The 18,930-nt window shown below is 47.3% G+C and overlaps 1 protein-coding gene across 1 annotated transcript; it reads left to right on the forward strand.

Annotated features, from left to right (window-relative positions):
• Positions 1-1,219: 1,219 nt before the first annotated feature.
• On the forward strand, positions 1,220-2,762 carry APELA (apelin receptor early endogenous ligand). Its single transcript, XM_040971417.1, has 2 exons — positions 1,220-1,393; positions 2,674-2,762. Exons 1-2 carry the CDS (start codon positions 1,318-1,320, stop codon positions 2,760-2,762), a joined length of 165 nt encoding a protein of 54 aa, XP_040827351.1. The 5' UTR covers positions 1,220-1,317.
• The last annotated feature ends 16,168 nt before the right edge of the window (positions 2,763-18,930 follow it).

Below are 18,930 nucleotides of genomic sequence, written 5' to 3' on the forward strand. Positions count from 1 at the left end.
TGACACAGTGAAGTATGACACAACTGCATCTAAAACGTGTGCCTAGGTTAGCACATGCTTCTAGCGCGCACGGGGCCAAGTCTGCTTCGGGATTTTGAAGTGCCTATATGCCGTCACAAACCGCGCGCGTAGCTAGGCGGGCAGGGAATTCTTACAAGCTGACTTACGGAATGAAAACAAACTGAATATTAATTTCAAAGCTCAGAGGATCCATGGTTGTACACCAACTACCTGCACATACAGGAACATTTCTGGCTGCTCATGGCCTATCGCATATGTTTTACATTTAGTGTGTTGGCTGTACTTATACTTCAACGTGTATCTGCAAATTCTTTTTTAGGTCTTCTCTAGAATAAGTACAGAAAATCCCATTTATAACAATTCTGCAATATAAAGGAAACACTTTAAACAAAGGGACCTCAGTCCACTTCTTGGATTTTTTGCTTCCTCTGAATTCACTGAGAGATGCACTAGAAGTCACTTCTCCATCTCTGATTTCTGAGGCTGTGATGTGTTGGCCTGGATTGCACCACATGTAATTTTTAACAGAGCACAGATTTTTTTCATGAGTTTGTGGCTTGCCTAAGCTTCCTTTTTGAAAACCCTGCACATCTGCTGATGGAAATGAGCTCCACCGCTTTTAAAACTGTACTTTAGGAAATCACAATTTAAATGTTTTGTGGATTTGCTTCAGAACATTTGAAGCTTTACAGACAGAAACCCAGCGCAGAGTGCACCGTTTGGAGACAGAATGTAAATTGGTGTCACTTTGTAGCAGCTTCGGTCGGGGTAAAGCATTTCAGCGGCGCGTTCGGCCACAAAGCTTCGCGAATTCCTCCCGCAAAGCACAAAGGAGAAACTTCCTGTCATTGCCGGGCTTTCTGCTGCGGGACCAACATGGGCGATGCAAAGTTTAAACAGATGCAAATGGTGAGGGGAGGAGGCTTGTGTTACTTGGTTCTGCAGACCCAGATGGAGTTAAGTCAGTCTCTCCGAGCTTCCAGAGTGGACGGACGTGCACTGAAGTTCAGCACACTTGAATGGCCTGTTTCACCAATATTTGCTTATGGAAATAAAGGGGGGTGCCGGGGGAGGGGCGGGAGGGGAGGAGGGGTTTGTGGCTGGGGGAGCCTCTGACCACAGCCCAGCGCACCAGTAACCTTGTGTGATGTGATCATTAACCTTTCTGGAAGAGGCAGCTGGCAGCTCTCCGAGGTCTGTCCTTAGAATGTGAGGGAGCCGCACGGACACGGCTCGCGCTGTTCAGTGTGTTTTACTCTGAGAGCCACTGCTTCATTTGCGCGGGGCTTGGAAAAAATGAGATTCCAACGATTCTTCCTCGTGTTTTTCGTTTTTATGATGAGTCTCCTTTTTATCAACGGGCAGAGGCCAGGTAGGTTTGTTGCAAGCCTCTTGTGTTTGCCGGTGTGCGTCCCCGGGTCTCCGAGCGTAGTCATGTTTATATTGAAAGTCATGTGAGTGTGCGTGCAGTTAGCAGAACGCGGGGTGTGTGTGTGTGTGTGTGTGTGAATGTGTAGGATTTCGGAAATACGCTATCCTGTTGAGTCTATTATTGGAAATATTTTTGTAAGAAGCTGGGTTTGAAATGATAATTTTTCTAAATGTAGAGGACAGAAACAGAGATGCTGGCCTATTATACTGTTGAACAAACCTAGGTCTTGTTTTGTTTCGTTTTGTTTCAATGTAAGATGCAAAACCCAAAGTGGTTATTTAAAAAGCATGTTACTGACTGGAAGGGGTTAACTTCAGCTGAATTAAGATCACACAGAAGTCAAAATGTGACAAAATGCAGACCAAATTTCAAAACAGGCCAGTAGCGGCTGTCTCCAGGAAGGTAATTAGGTTTGCACTTAAGAACAAGATGGTACAGCTTGTACTATTGTGCCCACAGAGGGAAAAAAAAAAACCAGCGAAATCTATGGGTGGGAGCATGATACTGATGTAGCTGACACTTTTTGAAGAATAACATCAGTTGCTGTGGACTTCAGCAACAGAACCAAGTAGGCAAAATTGTAAAATGTGCTTTTGCTTCAAAATCTAACATCTAGGAAATGAAGCACTGGGAAGTTAAAAATTGAGAAAGTCGGTTTTCTGACTCAGGAAAACCACAAACCCAAGTGTAAGTACGGAGTGATAATACTGACATTCTAAAGAGTGAGGTCGTTTGCTGCATGATTGCGCTTCTCCGGTGAGAGAAGAAAATGGTGCAGCACTGATTGGAAATGCGGACCCTGACTTGGGGAGTGGGGCTGCAGCGCTGGGCACTTTCAGAAGAGGTGCTATGCCTCCTTGGACCCAAAGCAGGGAAGGCTCTGCGGCCCCTTCTCACTGTTGGCAGCAATTGCTGTTCTCAGTATTTCTACTTCCCCAGCACAGAGCACTCGCACGGGCTCCTGGACTGTAGTGGTGACCAGTTCACGGCATCAAGTCCAAGGTCTCTGAGCATTTAGGAGGTGCTCGTGGAGAAGCCACCGCACTCCTGCAAGATCTTGTTTCTTCTCTTAGGGGTACCCGCGGCCTGACTTCATGCCATCATCACCTTTGAGCAAAGTGCAGTGTGACCACAAAATACGGCATGACAGTGTTCAGATTACACAGTTCTCTGAAATTCTTCTGTTCTAATAGTTCTCTCTCTTCCTTCCTTCCGTTCAGTCAACCTGGCCATGAGAAGAAAATTTCACAGACACAACTGCCTGCAGAGGAGATGCGTGCCTCTTCACTCCCGGGTGCCCTTCCCCTGAGGTATTTCTGAAACACTTGATTTCATGGGTCTTCTGGGATGTTAAGAACAGCCTGTGGTGATGTTGGTTTCAGAGCTACACACTCACCAGTGATAGGGCGTGATGTTGGCGATTTGCTCCATAGGTTAGGAACACAGCGAGGCAGCTGAAGAAAGTGGAGGGATATTTTAATCATCGTTGAATCTGAGCGATGGTACAGGGCTTGCTAAGTACTGTGCGCCTTTGAGAACTGTGTCAGACCAGAGAGGAACGCAGTTGCTAAAGTATCTTTAAAACTGCTGAAGTCTTCAGCTGTCCTCCAGAACCAGCACCTTGCCCAGTCAGGCCACCAACTACTCCAAAGCAGAGAGACACGGCACCGGCACTGACAGCCTGGCTCCTATTGTGAAAAACTGACTTCCTGTTGGCAGCTGGCAGCCGGGCAGCCCCCAGGCTCACTAAAGTGTTGCTCCTGGTGGCTGCATCTCTCAGGTGCCTTCTTGGGCTCTTGCCTTTCTTGTCTCCACGCACTCTCACAGGCCAATGAGTTTGTACCGTAGCCATCACCAGGAATACCACTTGACTCCATTAACTTCAAAAGCTGCCCAAGTTTAAGTCATTTTGTACTAAAAACAAATGATCTGGTATTTTATTGCTGTTATTTTAAGCTCTTTAAGCCCTTGAAAAATATATCTTCCCTAAGTGGGGGAGAAAATTTTATAGAAGTAATCCTTCGGCTGGTTAACACAGTCGATCTGTAGATGTGGCCCGTTTGTTGCACCTATCATTCATTCAATCCATGCCTTTTAAACCCAGTGAAGGCCTTGGGGTAGGAGATTAAACAGAACAATCCAGTAATGAGCACTTATCAAGAAGAGTGGGCCTGTGTAACAAATGACTGCTGTCAAAAATACAAAAAATACGCTCGGTGGGGATATGCAGAGAGCTCCAGCAGGAGGGTCGAGAGAGGCCGCCTAGGAGTGGTGGCAAGCCACCCTGCCAGGGCTGCACGTACCAACGTGGCCTTTGGTGTGCATGGCTGAAGTGTTGAGCAGAGCTCGGGAGGCTCCTGGACGTTCCCAGCACACCTTCACGGACAGCACGGGGGCGGGGGGGGGGGCCGGGAGGCAAGAGAATTCCTGCCCCAACATCCCTTGTAGCACCCAGCACAGGTCCTTAGCCACAGGGCAGCCCGGCTTTCTTACAAACCATCCATCATAAAAGACTAGGATTGTGAGTACACAAGACAGCGTTTGGAAATTTAAATTCCCCAAGTTAAAGGAAATGTGGACCTATAAACCAAGCTTGTAGACCAAAGGGAAATTTAAATGAAGATTATGTAAACTACCTAGCAATAACAGTTCTTCACAGGACCTGACAGGTAGCTTCATGGAGATGCTCAGGTCACAGCAGCTTTTTTCCCAGTGTTTAGGCTAATTGTACTTTCCAGATACAGTTCTTTGATGAATGTGTTTAAGTCACCTGTTGGAATTCAGTGATTATTATAAGAACCAGTGTAAGATAAACAGTGAGATAATTTCCCCCCAAGGTCTTGCTCCATCAGCATTGTGATCTAAATGGTACCTTCTAGTTGGGCAGAAGCATCTTCTCTATGCTACAGGTACTCAGCGGGCAGGCAAACCCCTCTCGTTTCCTACCCTCTCTGTTTTCCATGTGCTTTAGATAAAAATCAGATAGGGTCAACTGAGACTGTAAAAGGGATAGGCAAGAGCAACGACTGGCTTTGAAAGTTTTCCGGATTGACCCTTCCGAGTCACTGAGCCCTGGGTTCATTCAGTAGGTATGCTGTTATCTGCACTCCGCCCCTTTTTCAGTCCGGGATTCCTCAGCATTCCCCGGGAAGCTCTTCCTGCCTGTGTGGTTGAGTTAAACAGAATCTGTGCTCCATGCAGTTCATCTTCTTGTCTTTTTGTCTTAATCAAAGCAATACCTTGGTATTGCCTTCAGTGCTCTTCAAGAGAGGAGAATGAGCGTGGGAAGAGGGGCCAGGAAATGAAATCTACAGGTTAATGGGAGAGCTGTAGAGTGGGAAATGAGGTAGGGGCTTAGGATTCTAATGACTTCCCCCTTACACAACAGCGCTCCTGTGTGCCAGTGTGCACCACAGATAAAGACATGCCTTGCTGACCCTTCCTAGCTTTCTCATGGCTGCAGCAATGCGAGGGATATTCACAAGGTGTTAAGCACAGACTGTATGGGCTTCACAAATGTTTCATGTACCAAAAAGTACACTATTTTCATTAAAAGATTCCCATGAAGTTTTAAAGGACTTTTTGTACATATTCATGGTGCAAAATTTGTTGTTGATGATATGGGAGAACGTTAGGTGAGAAGTAAAACACGACTCTGGCCCTTTCTCAGTTCCTAGAAGGTTCTGGTAAAAGTGCCTGCTGAACTTACTCTTGCTTATCATCACGTCTCGTTCTCTGCCTTCTGGCTTGTTCTCATCCACCACTGTCTAGAAGCCTGACCTCTTGCCTCCTGCCTCAGATACTGTCCAGTTCTCACCTGGACCTGCCTGATGTCAAGTTCTCTTACTTAAACTCCCGTTAGGAAGTGGAGAAAACGGAGATTCCTGAGCCACTGTGTCCCTAGTGTTCATTCACATACGCAGTTCCCGAGATGTGACTGCTTCCTCTCCCGGCTGTGCCCTTACGTCCTGGGAAAGCTCTCTGATGGCTTCCTCTCTGAATCCAGTGAGCGTGGTCGTTGTTTGTGGTTCCCATAACGCCATCCTCCCTTGTCACCATTTCGCTCTGCAAGTAATCTTTGTTGTGTCTTGGCCCGGTACAGGACAGCCTCCTTGGAATGAGCAGAGCTGTAGTACCAGCACCTTAGGCCTGCACCTGCCGTGTGTCAGTGTCCTTCCTGTATCCATGGTAACACAGCTCTCTGTCCCGACACCAGGTGCACAGTCAGGAAGGGACTTAAATAAGAGGAGCAGTTCCTCAACCTACCCAAGATACCCAATGCCTCTTTGACCTGATCTGTTTTTCTCCATAGAGTGCCATCTGGCATGCCTCTTCATTTAATGTTTAATATCTGCCTTGCTGCCTTACAGTGTAGCTTCCTTGGCAAGGGACCCTGCTTGGCACTACACTATGCTTGCTAACTACACTAAGCCCTCAGGAATTTGAGAAATGGACGAATGGACACCTGAAATGTAATATTTCAATTCCTCTCACTTGATCTTTCACCTCCTGTGGCATCGGGACTTGGAGAGTAATTTCAAAGCTACCACGGACCAGATTTGTGCTACTTACCAGGCCCTGCGCTATGAAATCCAGTTAGCATCTAATTTAACTCTCTGTGCTCGAGTTAGTCTTCCAGGCCTTTCATTTCTATCTTGAAACACTTTTAAAGCTGCCACTGGCTTTTTTTTTTTTTTTTTGCTCTTATCGCTGCTGTCTTGGGGCGGGATATAGACACCCTCCAGCATGATGTTGATATTTAATTGCTTACCCCAGCTTCCATTTTGCTCCCAGGAAGCCCATCGCTTTCTTTTGTCATCTGATTTTTCTAAATTGTAAATCCAACCATATCACATCCAGAACAAATATCCTAACTGTCCCGATAGCCTTCAAGTGAAAACTCCCGTCTTTTCTGTGGCCTCATCGTCCAGCACGGTAAGAATTAAGATTCTGTTTGGTGGTCAGCATCGTGGCACAGTGAGTTAGTTAAGTCAGTGCTGCAGTTGAGGCATCTGGTCTCAGAGCACTTGTTCAAGTGTTGGGTGTCCAGGCCTTACTGCTGCAGTCATCTGAGGAATGGATTAGCAAATGCATACCTCTCTCTTGGTGCTACTCCGCCTTTCAGACCAAATAAATAGATCTTAAAAAAAAAAAAAAAAAACAAGCAAAAAGCCAACAACCTATGTGTAAACACTGTGTTCAGAACACCTGGGATCCAGCTGTGACCCTGTCACTCGCCTCCTTGCTGAGTCACTTAGCCTAGTCTGCCCTGCATGACATGTATATAACTCTGCAACAGTTGCTTTCAAAGCAACTATTCCTGGTCTACTGCTGTTCTCCAAGCTGCACTTCTGCCTGCATTGTTCTTCTCATTGTTCTCTTTTCCTAACAACTACCTTTCATTCTTTAGAGAAAGCTTCTTGATTTTGAAGAGGCCTCTCCCCACCGTGCATTGATTTAAATTTTTGCACCAAAATAGAGCCTTGTAACTCCTGTTTCCCTGAGCTTTTTTAGAGTGCCCTGTGAGATGCCCACCCTGCTGCTCTCAGAACACTGACTGCACTCTCCAACACGGTCCCCATTCCCAACGTTAGCGGCCTCACCTCCTCCACTCCTCCATCGGCAAGCAATAAATTCTCTGAAAGCACAGGGTGTTTTATTTATCTTTGTATCTTCAGCCAAAAAAAAAAGTGCCTGAACGCAGCAGGCATTCCATAACTGTTGCTAAAAGAAATGAAGGGAAACTTTGACTTGTCCTTATAGCATTGAAGACTTAGTGCCGTCAGACCCCAACACACATTTTCTGATGTTTTCTTTTCTGGTGCTAACTGCCAGACCCAACTGCAGTTTCAGATCTGTGCTAGAGGTGTTTCCTGTTGCAGGAATTCCCTGCCTCCTCCAGGGTTCAAATTCTACTTTCTCCATGAGGTTCACTCAGATCCAATTAGCTTAAAATTATCTCTTAATATTGTGCCAACAATCGCATCATTTTTTATTAGGCTTTTTGAGACTTTTATTGCATTATACCTTATTTCTTTAGATGCTATCAGTATGAGGAAGTGAGATCTTTGAGTCTAGACAAAATTTGACCCTTAGAGCTTGGGGCACAAACATTTGCTTAGTGGGAATGCCCTGAGAGCTGCCCCAAGTACAGAGGATTCTTGTGTAAGCTGTAACATCTGCAGAACATGTTGCTTACAATTAAATAAAATATAGAAAATCCTTCTTTTCTCAATTACTCGTAGTCTAATATCTAAAGACCATGCTTGGAGAAAACTGATGTTTGCAGTTTTATAAACATATAACAGATGTATATTCCAATTCAAAATAAGTATGTGATGAACTAAAGGTAAATTTTAGCATTTTCTTCATGTTAGAAAGTGATTTCTCATCACAATAATGCTTCCTACAGATGTTTAAAGAATCCTCTATGTTATTTAAGAATCTTAAATTTATGTTTGGAATAAAACTTTTGACCTTGTTTCATTCTTAGTCATGTTTGTAACCAGTGACCTGCTGTAATCAAGTGAATGTTACATGTCAGTAATAGATTTGAAAAATATGCTATTCTTAGATAATAGCTAAGATCCATGAACTCATTTACTATGAACTATTTCAACACATTTCACCATTAGATATATTTTTTTAAAATAACATTGTATGGTAGTTAATATTATAATCCTTTCAATGTTAAAATTTGTATATTAACCTAAAATTAATAAAATTATGAACAATTGTCACCTGAAACATTTACATTTTTATTAGTGGATCTACCATCTCAAAGAAAGTGATCAGTGTCGATTACAACTTGATGTTTTACAAATATTTGTATGAGTCAGGAAGTCACAGAGCCTAAATTCGCAGCTCTGCCTGCCTGCGGCGTGCCAGGGCGTGGTCAGTCTTGCCCGCAGTCTAGACCTCATTGGCCCTTCCAGGGTACTGACCAACCTGCACGTCTACTGGCACTCTCACTTCCCTCTCTGATAAGATCAGGTGACCTCGCCTCAGCAGGCTCAGGCCAACACTGGGATTTGCTTTCCTAGACTGGGTTCTCACAGAGCTTGTGAGTCATGTTCCATTTTGACATGGAAACCGGCCAACCTTCATTTGCATAGTCAGCCGGTCAGCTCCCAAGCACTTCCTCTCCAGCTCCTCATCATGTTAGGTCAATTCCTGCGTTCCTCATAGCAAACCCCCCCCCCCACGTCACTTTCCACTCTCCTTTCATTCATTCTCTATTTTATAAATTCACACTGCTTAAAATACTTTAGCGGTTTCTCTTTCCTTGTAGGATTATAATGAAGCCCTTGATGCCACCTGGAACTCGGGGACTGATCCATGCTTCTCCATCTCCCAGCCTTGTCTGCCTCACTGTGGCTGTCTGTGCGTCATTAACAAAGTCACGTCCCAGGCCACATCGGAGCTCTCACACAAGCTGCTTTCTCTGCCTGACGTCTTCTTCACCCGCTAAGCCAAAACTTGGGTCAGATCTCACTTCCCACATGTAAGATCATGGGTGCTGCCTGCAGCTTTCACTGCGTTGTCCAGAATAACTGTGGCAGGAGCAAAGGAGGCGAGAATGGAAGGCTTTGGAGTTCTGTAGGTACCAGACTTTGTTCAAGCTGAAACTGTTGTAGCTTGGCTCGGCTTTAACATTATAATCTACAGAAAGCTAGTCTATGAAAGCTTAGGTACGTGTTACATACATACGCTTCAGTGTTTTATTGGATGGATAGCCTTAATTACCTCAATTCTAACTTCATTCTAACAATGGCTACTCAACGTTTTACTGACAAACGTGTGCTGTATTAAATAGTGGTGCAATGGATATGCCTTCCTCCCTGGAAAAAACCACTGGTGCCTTTCATAACTCATTGGCTACTCGTCAATAAATTGAGGTGTGGGCAAGCTGGTCTGCAGGATGGGGCTGTTTCTTATGCTGTGTGTGTTTCTCATTCGCCTCCCCCCCCCCGATGTGGATCTACAGTTTGCCCCACAGGGTCTGCCTGAGGAAGAGGAGGGAACAGGTCAGCCACCGAAGAAAACCTCGCTAGGACAACGTGTGGTTGTCTGGAAGTTCCTGAACAACAAGTAATCATTTGAGAGCACTGAGATGGCTTCGATGTAGGGGAAAAGTAACATGGATTGAAACATGATTCTGGGAAAAACACAATTATTTACTTGCATAACAAAAATCCTCATATTTTTGGTACAGTGTTGATCTTATATGAGTTAGAAAAATACCACGTAATGTCTTAGAACTCTCTAATGTTAAAAAGTGGAAAAACTAAAAGTTTTGTTCTTTTATGCTTCTGCTGTAAAACCCCAAAACATTAACATTGTGTATTTCTAAGTGATTTGCAAAATTCTAAATTTGAAATCAATTCTATTGGCTAGCTTTGCAGAATAGGAAGAAAATAATTGGTCTGTTAATTGTTTATGTAGACGGACTGTGAGAGAAGCTACTCCTCAGTACCAATTGTCTATGATAAGCTTTAGTGCTTAGGAACTATGATTTTATTTTATGAGTAAATGCCCACTGGAAGTTGTGAAAGAAAATATACAGTTGCAGGTGGAATTTGTTTCTGAGTCTTTAATCATAACTGTAAGAAGGTGACACATGAATTCTTTTGAGTTTCTGTATGGATAGTTCCTCAGAAATGGTTAGCATCCACGGTTAGGTCAGGGAAGGCCTAGCAGGTGTCTTATCACAGCTGAGCACACATCTTTCTAATCGCTGTGTTTTGTTGCTGTTCAGCGTGTGGGGAAGACAGGGAGCTAAGTCAGGAGTTCAGAATGCCATTATCCCACAAGGAATCTTGTCTTGGCTAAATCTCTTAGCCAAGTGTTGATAGTTTTTATTTACTGGAAGGCTATTAATGCCACAAGATTTCTCTTTACTCTGTCTATGCCAGATTTAAAAAAAAAAAATCTATAAATTTGTATCTTGCCTAGAAGTTTTGCCAACTAGGAGGAATCATAAATGATTAATCTTTTTTCCCCTAAAATAAAAATACGGGAATTCCTATGAATGTATAAACAATGTAGAACATAAAATCTACCAAAATCATAAAGTTCCTCTCCCTTCCCAAACCATTAGCAACCTTTGGGACAGACGGTGCTAATATGGCACTGTGGCGAAATTCATACACAGACAAAAGATGTTTCAGGAAATATTTTACCTCATTATTTAAGTTAGATACTATTGGGGAAATCTAGATCATTTTCTGGATAAATTATAATTTCTTTACACAGATACATTTAAAAGAAGCATAAGTTTTTATAATCACCTATATTTATGTTAAAACATATATTTCATGTGAAAAATAACCACATTTTATAAAATTTACATACATCTTATTCAGTACAACCCTACTCTTTTTTTCAAGTATAAATTCTTACGTTCACACACACAAAAAAATTGAAACTAGCCTGGCTGTTGCAAGTAATTACATGGTTTCAGATTTTCACTTGTACAACTCCTAATGCTGTTCAATAAAATACTCAGTGCTTTGTATGTCACCTTGTCTTTTTTTTTTTTTTTTTTGGAGACATTGTCAAAGTATTTCTAAGTTTCCCTGAGTAGGTATTTGATTTAACAGTCCACTTGGGACCCACATCCCATATGATCGAAGTGCCTGAGTTCAGTTCCACTTCTGATTCAGCCCCTGGCTAAGGCACACCGGGGAGGCAGTGCTAATGGCTCCCACACTGATTAGTTCCCTGCCATCTGCACTGAGGTCTAGGCTCCCGGCTGGGCTACTGTCAACCCTGGTCCCTTCTTTGACAACTCAACAGAATCCTTCCCCAGGAAGGAAATCTGTAAACTCTTGGGCTCCATTCCTGAATTCTTCCTCTCCCTCTCAAAGTTGGACTAGAATAAATGGGCACAGAATTTAAAAGTGTGCTTAAAAATAAGATAAATCAAGATAATCTATTAATGACATCTTTAAAAAAAAAAGCAAAATGAATGAGGAATAAAATGTCAAAATTTTTAAAAGACAGGATCAGGTGAACTGTATTACAACTGGAGGCAGAAGGAGAAGCTAACACTAATTCCACCAATAAGTTTTAAAAAAATGATTTATCAGTTTATTTGGAAGGTAGAGAGGCCTTCTGTGTGGTGTTTCATTCCCCAAAGCTTGTAACTGCTGGAGCTAGGCCAGATGTGTGGCAGGACTGTAACGACATGAACCATCACCCGTCGTCTCCCAGAACACACAACAGAAGAAGCTGCGATCAGAGGCAGAGCTGGGATTCGAACCCAGGCACTACAAATGGGTGTGAGCGTCCCAAGGGTACCACATCTGCCCCTCTTCAAAGTGTTGAACTCATAGTCAGTAAGGGGTAAAGAGGCACTTTGGAATGTAACCACTGCAGATGTTCTACTCAGTGGGACATCTTCCAGGAGGATGTTTCAGTATGTCAACTTTGGCCCTTCAGAGCCGACATCAACAGTCAGAGAAGGAGTGAGACAGGTCTGAGAGGAGCCATCTGGGAGCAAAGTCGGCTAGGCTGTTCGGCTTGCAAAACCGCAATGGGCCTAAGGCAAGGCCTGCAGAGGCAGGTGTCCCCAAAAGCATCTTAACTGGTACGCCAAATGCCTCCCCTTGTATTTCCATGACTTGAATGTCTATTTCCTTTATTTCTTTAGCTCTGCTCAAGTGCACTCAGCCTGAGACACACAGCGTCCACGGCGGCTCTTGCTGGCTCCCAGGGCTCCCACTGCAGTCTCCTAGACAGCCACAGGCGTACGGGTGAATGGGCCATCTCCCTGCAGCTTCCTGAGGTCTGCGCAACAGTAGTTTTAATATATTTAATATTTTTTTAAGATTCGGTGTTTAAGGTTTCCTTATTTATATTTGAAAAGGCCAGGCTGAAGCCGGGAGCTTGGAATTTCATCCAGGTCTAACAAGTGGCTGTGGGAGCCCAAGGACCGGGGCCATCTTCTGCTGCTTTCCCAGGCTTGTAAGTAAGGAACCGGATCCCTAGCAGCTGGGACTTGAACCGGCACCCCGCAGGGGACGCCTGCCTCTAGGCAGGCTTAACTTACTGCCTTACAACTCTTCCCTTTTCAACGTGGCTGTAAGGAATTTCCCTGACGCCACATGATCCCTAACAACCTTTCTTTAGATTTTGTTTACCAGTTTTACTGCTGTCTGTGGGTGTTCTTTTATAGTGGCTGTGGGCTCCTCCTCTGCCTGGAGCCTGGCCCCCCACCCGTCAGCCCCCTGCAAGCTCACCTGCTGCCCCGGAATCTGCATTTGACCAAGATCCCTGGGTGGCCTGTGGTGACGTGCGCAGCCCGCTCCCCTCAACGTCTGTGCAGAGGGCCCCCCCCCACCGTTGTAAACCACACAGGAAGACATTAATTCCTGTATTGTTTCTACTCATTGCTTAACCCAGGCATTTTACCAATACCATCCCAGGCCGACTCTTCTGGACTATGGAAAGTGGGTCGTCGTGTGCTCAGCCAGGAGGAGGGAACCTCTGTGACTGTTGTGTCTTAAGAAGCTTGCAACTATCAGGATTAATAAAATTCACTTCTAATCTCGGCTTGAAGGGCTTATTGATGTTGTTCCTGTTTTCCGATTTCCAGTGGTTTCTTTGTAAAAACAAATTCAGAATCATATTGCGTATCAGTTGCCCAGCCCAGAAGGGAGGCGTGAAGGTTTCTCTGAGCACTCACAGTGGGCACAGTGGGCACAGTGGGCACAGTGAGCTGGCCAAGCTTTCAAGTGCTCTGAAGCAGCCCTGACTGCGAGAGGTGACACCGCACGTGGGACCCCAAGAGATCAGGGCTGTCACTCTCCCGTGTGCATGCATTTCGGACCCCACCTTCAAGAAGTTTTTAAACAAAAAATCTAGAATGGACAGACAACAGCAAGGAAAGCTTAGAATCAGACAGGAAATGGCCAGCGTGGATCCAAACATGCCTCACTAGGTGGGACACAAAGATAAGTTATGCCTCATTGGGGTATTGGGGATTTCTCTGCACACCCATCCTAAAAAAATGGTATTGTACCTGAACTGATAGCTGTATGGAATCCGGTTGAATATAAACCAAAAATTGAAATGTCTATGAAGAAGTCACAGGATGTAGTTAAGAAACTGCATTTTCCTATCAACATACTATTAATCAATACCATGTCAATTAATGCCATAAGGTTGTAAATGTTTGTTGATGTTATGTTCGGGCTTTTAATTGATTGGGATGATAATTCGCTGGCTTTACCTTCAGACCAGAGATGGTCTCACCAAGAAATCGTTGAACCCACTAGGATAATAAGACGCTGGACTTTATGCTTGGTAAATACTTCCAATGAAAGAACCTCAGAACCTCAACTGAATTTGAACTGTGGTAACGCAGCAAGGTGGAGAAATCCACCATGGGGAGAGGGTTCGGGGAGGGGTGGGGGGAATCCCAGTGCCCATAACACTGTGTCACATAATGCAATGTGTCTCATGCAAAAAAAAAAAACCTTTGCCACTTATATATTTCATAGCTTTGGAGAGGAGTGAAATTGAGAATTTATTTAGGAGCTATCATTTAAAAGGCAAAAGTACTTTGAAAGGGAATAGAAAAAAAGCCCTTGCTATCCTTTTGTAACGATTTGAAATCAAATATTTCGGTGGCCCTTTGGGGAGCAAACCAGTGGATGAAAGACTCCTCTCTTCCTCTCTCTCTCCCTCCCTCTCTCTGAAACTCTGCCTTTCAGGGAAATAAATCTTTTTTTAAAAAAAAAAGAAAAAAATAAAACTTTTTCTCTTTTTCTGTTTCAGTTGTACCTTGACACTTCGCAGCAAAATTTGAGAACTGATAAGCACAGTGTTTTATTCCTAATGTGTAATGTGTGTGTGTGATATGTAAATGCAGTAACTTCTACAAACATACCCAGTTGACCTCTATGTAGCAATCTTAGCCACAGACAGAAACATAGTCACCTCTATGTCCCATACCAACTTAACAGCATCTCTGCCTACATCAGACCAAAACAAACAGGCCGAGAAAAGGCAGAGCATGTCACGTTACTGCTGTCAGGTGCAAAGATGCAGGCGTTTGCTGTCAGCACCGCTGGCAGAGGCAGCTGGAAGACCTGAGGGCCAGGATTCAGGCTTATGAAACTCACAAGTTTAACTCACAGGTGCTTGACCCCTTTCCTGGCGTCCTGCCCTGCACAAGCACGGCTCACTGGACCATTAGCCAGCTTCAGCTCGTCACATCCCATCCGTGTCGATATTTCCTGTATTACTGAATCAAAAAGCAGAGACACAGTAGAATCTGAGGCACACGAAGGTGCATTTTATTTATAGATAGGGTCTGGGAAACGCAAAGGCAATGGAGGCAAAACGGGAGATGGAGGCAGTTGTGAGCAGTGAGCCTTCTGACGTCTCCAAGGACCTAGAAACTGGCTGCCACTGACACTGCGGGAGGGCGGGACAACTGTGGTATGCCTGCTGTGCTTCTCATTGGGTTTCTCTGCCCTTGCCCTCCCCACACACGCCCCTCCAACCGCCCTGAAGGTTTTGCATGTTAACTTTTGCAGGAAAATAGGTTCGACTTGAGTTTGAAGTCATAGCTTTTTCCTGGTGGGACCATCGCACTCCCTTAACTGGAATGGCTGGTGGATTATATTGGGAACTTTGTAACCTATACATTTAAATCTGTGATGGGAGAAAGATGTGGGCCAATGACCACTCGAAGCCCGCGGCAAGTGAAGTGGCTGTCCTGCAGCTGCATCTCACAGCACAGTGCCTCTGATCAGGAGTAACACATGTGTCTATCAACAATGCTGGCAGCTCCGGAGTCAAAAGTTACATCGTGGGTCACTGGTGTGCTTCCTGGAGGAAACACTTGAACTTCTCCTTCAAAGTGTGGGGGTCTTTCCAGCATAGCACCAAATTGCTTTGCCAGATGAGCCCAAACTCTTCTGTATTGCTTCATGAGTATTTCCAGTCAGGGCACATATGTTGCCGTCTTCTAAGACACCAAAGGGTTTGGGAACCCAGCTGGGTACTGGGTATGTCAGGTTCACTTAGGCCACTTCGTGGGCTCACTAAGGCCTCCTATCACAGGGTGGTGGTGGTCCTAGAAAATGCACTGTGTATCTCCTGTCCGGGTCGCAGGTGCACTGGGAGGAGGACACACAGGACCTTTACCCACGGGAATGTACTGTTCCCTCTTGTGCTACCACCAGTGTTTGGGTGAGATGCACCCTGGGGCTGTGGTAGAACATGGAACTACAAACGTGTCCCAAAGGGGGATGGTGCTGGTATGATCCAGCGTTCTACCTATGGGGCACTGTGGGGCACAGGTGAAAGCTGGTAGTAGACAAGTCAGGTCTCGTAGCGCATGTTTCTTAGCCAGGTGTTGGCTCCTCTACGTAGGTAGGTGTGTCCCAGATGCACTCATAGCAAGTAATAGCTCAAAGTCTTCATGAGCGTGGCAACATCCCTTCCCATAGCAGTTCCTCTCCAAGTTCTGGGAAAGCAGGTCCCAGGTGCCTATGAGGTGACAAGCACTTGCCATGTGTCCCACAAGGCTAACTGGTGGGTGGTGTTGACAACCTTAGTGGCTTGTTGTGGCCAAGGGAGCCCCGGGACTAGAGGGGCAGGTGGAAATAGACACGTTTCCTGTCCAAGGCCTTGGCCTCTGTAAGTGCAGGTATAACTGTCCAAGTGTGTCCTAGGTGCACTGGAAGGAAGCAGAGCTCAAAGGTCTACAAGCACGGGTGTGGTACATCCTCTCCCCGAGAATGGCCTATGTTGCAGGTCACAGAATCAGTGGGCCTGGCATGTGAAGAGCCCAGGAGCTGAGTCCCTACGTGGAAAGAGGAGAGCCCTGGGGCCGCAGTGGCAACCGGGCAATGACCCAGTGGCTCCCAAGTTCCCTGCCCATGACACACAGAGTAGGAGTACGTGTCCTTCTTCCAAAGTGGACAGCTCTGGAAATGTGACTTGGAAACATGTTGAACTGCTGCCTCAACTCCCAGAGAGACTACGGGCAACAAATATACCATCAGCCTAGACGGATGTGTGTCATGGAGTAAACCTTGTGTTGCAGGAGAAATGTGTACAGGCTGGGCAGCCTGGGTAGGAGGCATAGCAGGCTGACTTCCGACCTGTGAGCACCCACACATCTAGCAGCCCCGTACAGGAGAGGGTGAGGGTCCCAGCAGGATGGATGGCACTTGGCACTCTGATGGAGGAACTTGCGTGGTACACTGGAACCTCAAACCAAGGAACAACCAGAAGAGAAGAGCTGGGGGTATGCGCAGTTAGTCTCCCATTGACGGGTGGTGTGTAGAGGGGAGACGTACAGGGATAGGCAGCATCCAACCAGAGTGATCCAGAGAGCCGGGGCTGGTAGTCGCACCTAGCCAGGGTACAAGGTGGGTTCAGGCACTCAGCAGTCCCAATCCCAACTGGGGAGAAAGAGAGGTGAGATGAGCTGCAGCTTGTCTACCCTGCTGTCTGCTTTCTCCTCCAAGACCTCCAAGTGACCCTGCAGGTCTGTCTCCATGGTGCCCAGGGCTCCTTCTATAGCAATGCAGGGCAGTTGGGGGGCAGTGAGGCCCGCTCACCTCCAACTCAGAACAGAACCTGTGGCACGGCCGCATTGTCCTTCATGGGACCATCCTGCACAGCTCTGGGCAGACCAGGCTTCTTCATGGCACAGCAACCGGCTGTGCGTGGGTCTCCTGCCTGCTGTAGGCTGTCCTGGGGAGCGGGGCTGAGCATGCTCTGCTGCCTGCTGTAGGCTGTCCTGGGGAGCGGGGCTGCGCTCTCACTCAGCATGTCCTGGCCATGCCTCTTGTGGTGCCGGGGGGCAGCCAGTCTCTGAGTTCTGGCTCTGCTGTGTGGCCTAGCTTCTGCTGGAGCCAGGGCTCCTGTGTCAGGGCCGAGTCCCAGAGCTGCGACTCCGCCCTGCTGAGAACCGCGGACTAGGCGCTGGGTACTGTCCGAGGGCTTGGGGTGGACCTTCCCCCGAGGTTCCAGAGTACTCTGGGAGGCAGCAAAGTCGCCCTGGGTTTCCAGGCCCAAGGCAGAGCTTCCCCACGGCTGGGGCTGCTTTGTTCGCCACCCTGCCCTGCGGCAAGCTCATCTCCTTCCGCCAAGGCTGCCAAGGGCTACCCTCGCCAAGGTCTCAGTCTCCTGGTGGGACAGGGAGGGCACACGGGTTCTGTTTGTAGGCTAGATGCTTGCAGCTGGTGGAGGCAGAGACGCACATCAGGGGCTGAGTTCAGGGGTCCTCGTGACCCTCGAGGTCCGACGTCTGGAAAGTCCTAGCACACAGCACGGCTGCGTCTTGGTGGGCCACGCCAGCACAGGAAGCCCAGGCGCACAGGCAGGAGCAGGGCCAGAGGAGGGCTGCAGGGCGAGCAGCCGGGAGGTCCTGAGCAGGAGGCCAGAGCGAGGCCTGGGTTCTGCGCGCCCTGAGAGCCTGGAGCTGGCAGAGCGGCCTGTGTGGCCAGGGCGCTGAGGGGACCCACCTGCGGACCCCTTCTCCCAGAGCTGTCCGAGGTGGAGATGCCCGCGCGAGCGCCTGTGCCCGTCAACGGCCACCCCTGAGGGCAACGGGCAGGAGTGGCCGTTGGCCCTGCGCACCCGCCGTTGCCGTTGAGCGGGCGCAGTTCTGAGTGGAGTGCAGTTGTGACGGCTGGGGACTCTTGGCCACGGTGCAGGCTGAGCCCTGAAACCCTGTTGTAACGCTCCTCTCCAGGTCCCCGCAGGTGCCACCCAGCTGGACAATGATCGGCCACAGGAGCCGCCCCTGGGGGCCTTCCCGGGTCAGTGTCCCCAGCCCAGCAGCAGAAGAAGTGCTGCCCGGCCTGACCCGCTGCTGCCCAACTTGACGCCCCTTCTGGAGGCAAACGCTCCTTGCTTCATGTCAGAAATTGGCGCCCCATGGTTGAAGCCTGAGCTGTGACCCCTGGCCATGCAGATGGCCCTGGGCCAGCTGGGCGTCGAATGGGCACATGCTCACGTGAGGACCTGAGCCGTGGTGCCTCCTGACGTTCACCAGGTACTCTCTCATGCTGTGCTCTAGGGTTGGGCCAAATATGGGTCGCCTAGGTGCTTGCCTTGGACCTGGAAAGCATTGGAAGCACAGGCACCAACAGGGCTTAAACAAGTGGTGATGTTTATTCACAGGGTGAGGAGTACAGAGTACTGGGGAGCCTAAGCCAACAAGCAAAAGGGTAAGGCACGGAGAGAGGGCTACCTTTTCTTCTTCGCGTCTGCCCACAGGAAGCAAGAGTGCCATGGAGGGGGAGGAGAAGAGAGACACCCAACCAAGGAAGCAGGGACCAACTAGCCAACAGAAGGAGCCTCTCTTTGCCTGGCTGTCACAGGGCTCCTACAACAAGCACCCCTCCCCCCAAGGGCCAGGTGATGATGGGCACACACTCCCTGGCACAGGGGTGGGCAGCGACGTTGTGGCTCCCAGACTCCTCAGCCTGAGCTAGGGGAGGCTT

The sequence above is a fragment of the Ochotona curzoniae genome, unplaced genomic scaffold (assembly GCF_017591425.1).
Source record: "Ochotona curzoniae isolate NIBS_2020 unplaced genomic scaffold, NIBS_Ocur_1.0 contig_21, whole genome shotgun sequence".
Lineage (NCBI taxonomy): Eukaryota > Metazoa > Chordata > Mammalia > Lagomorpha > Ochotonidae > Ochotona > Ochotona curzoniae.

Bases quoted from the DNA above. Each gene is read 5' to 3' on its own strand.
- APELA (XM_040971417.1), top strand. From the start codon at position 1,318: ATGAGATTCCAACGATTCTTCCTCGTGTTTTTCGTTTTTATGATGAGT. The intron at 1,394-2,673 runs GTAGGTTTGTTG...CCTTCCGTTCAG, and splicing joins TATCAACGGGCAGAGGCCAG to TCAACCTGGCCATGAGAAGA.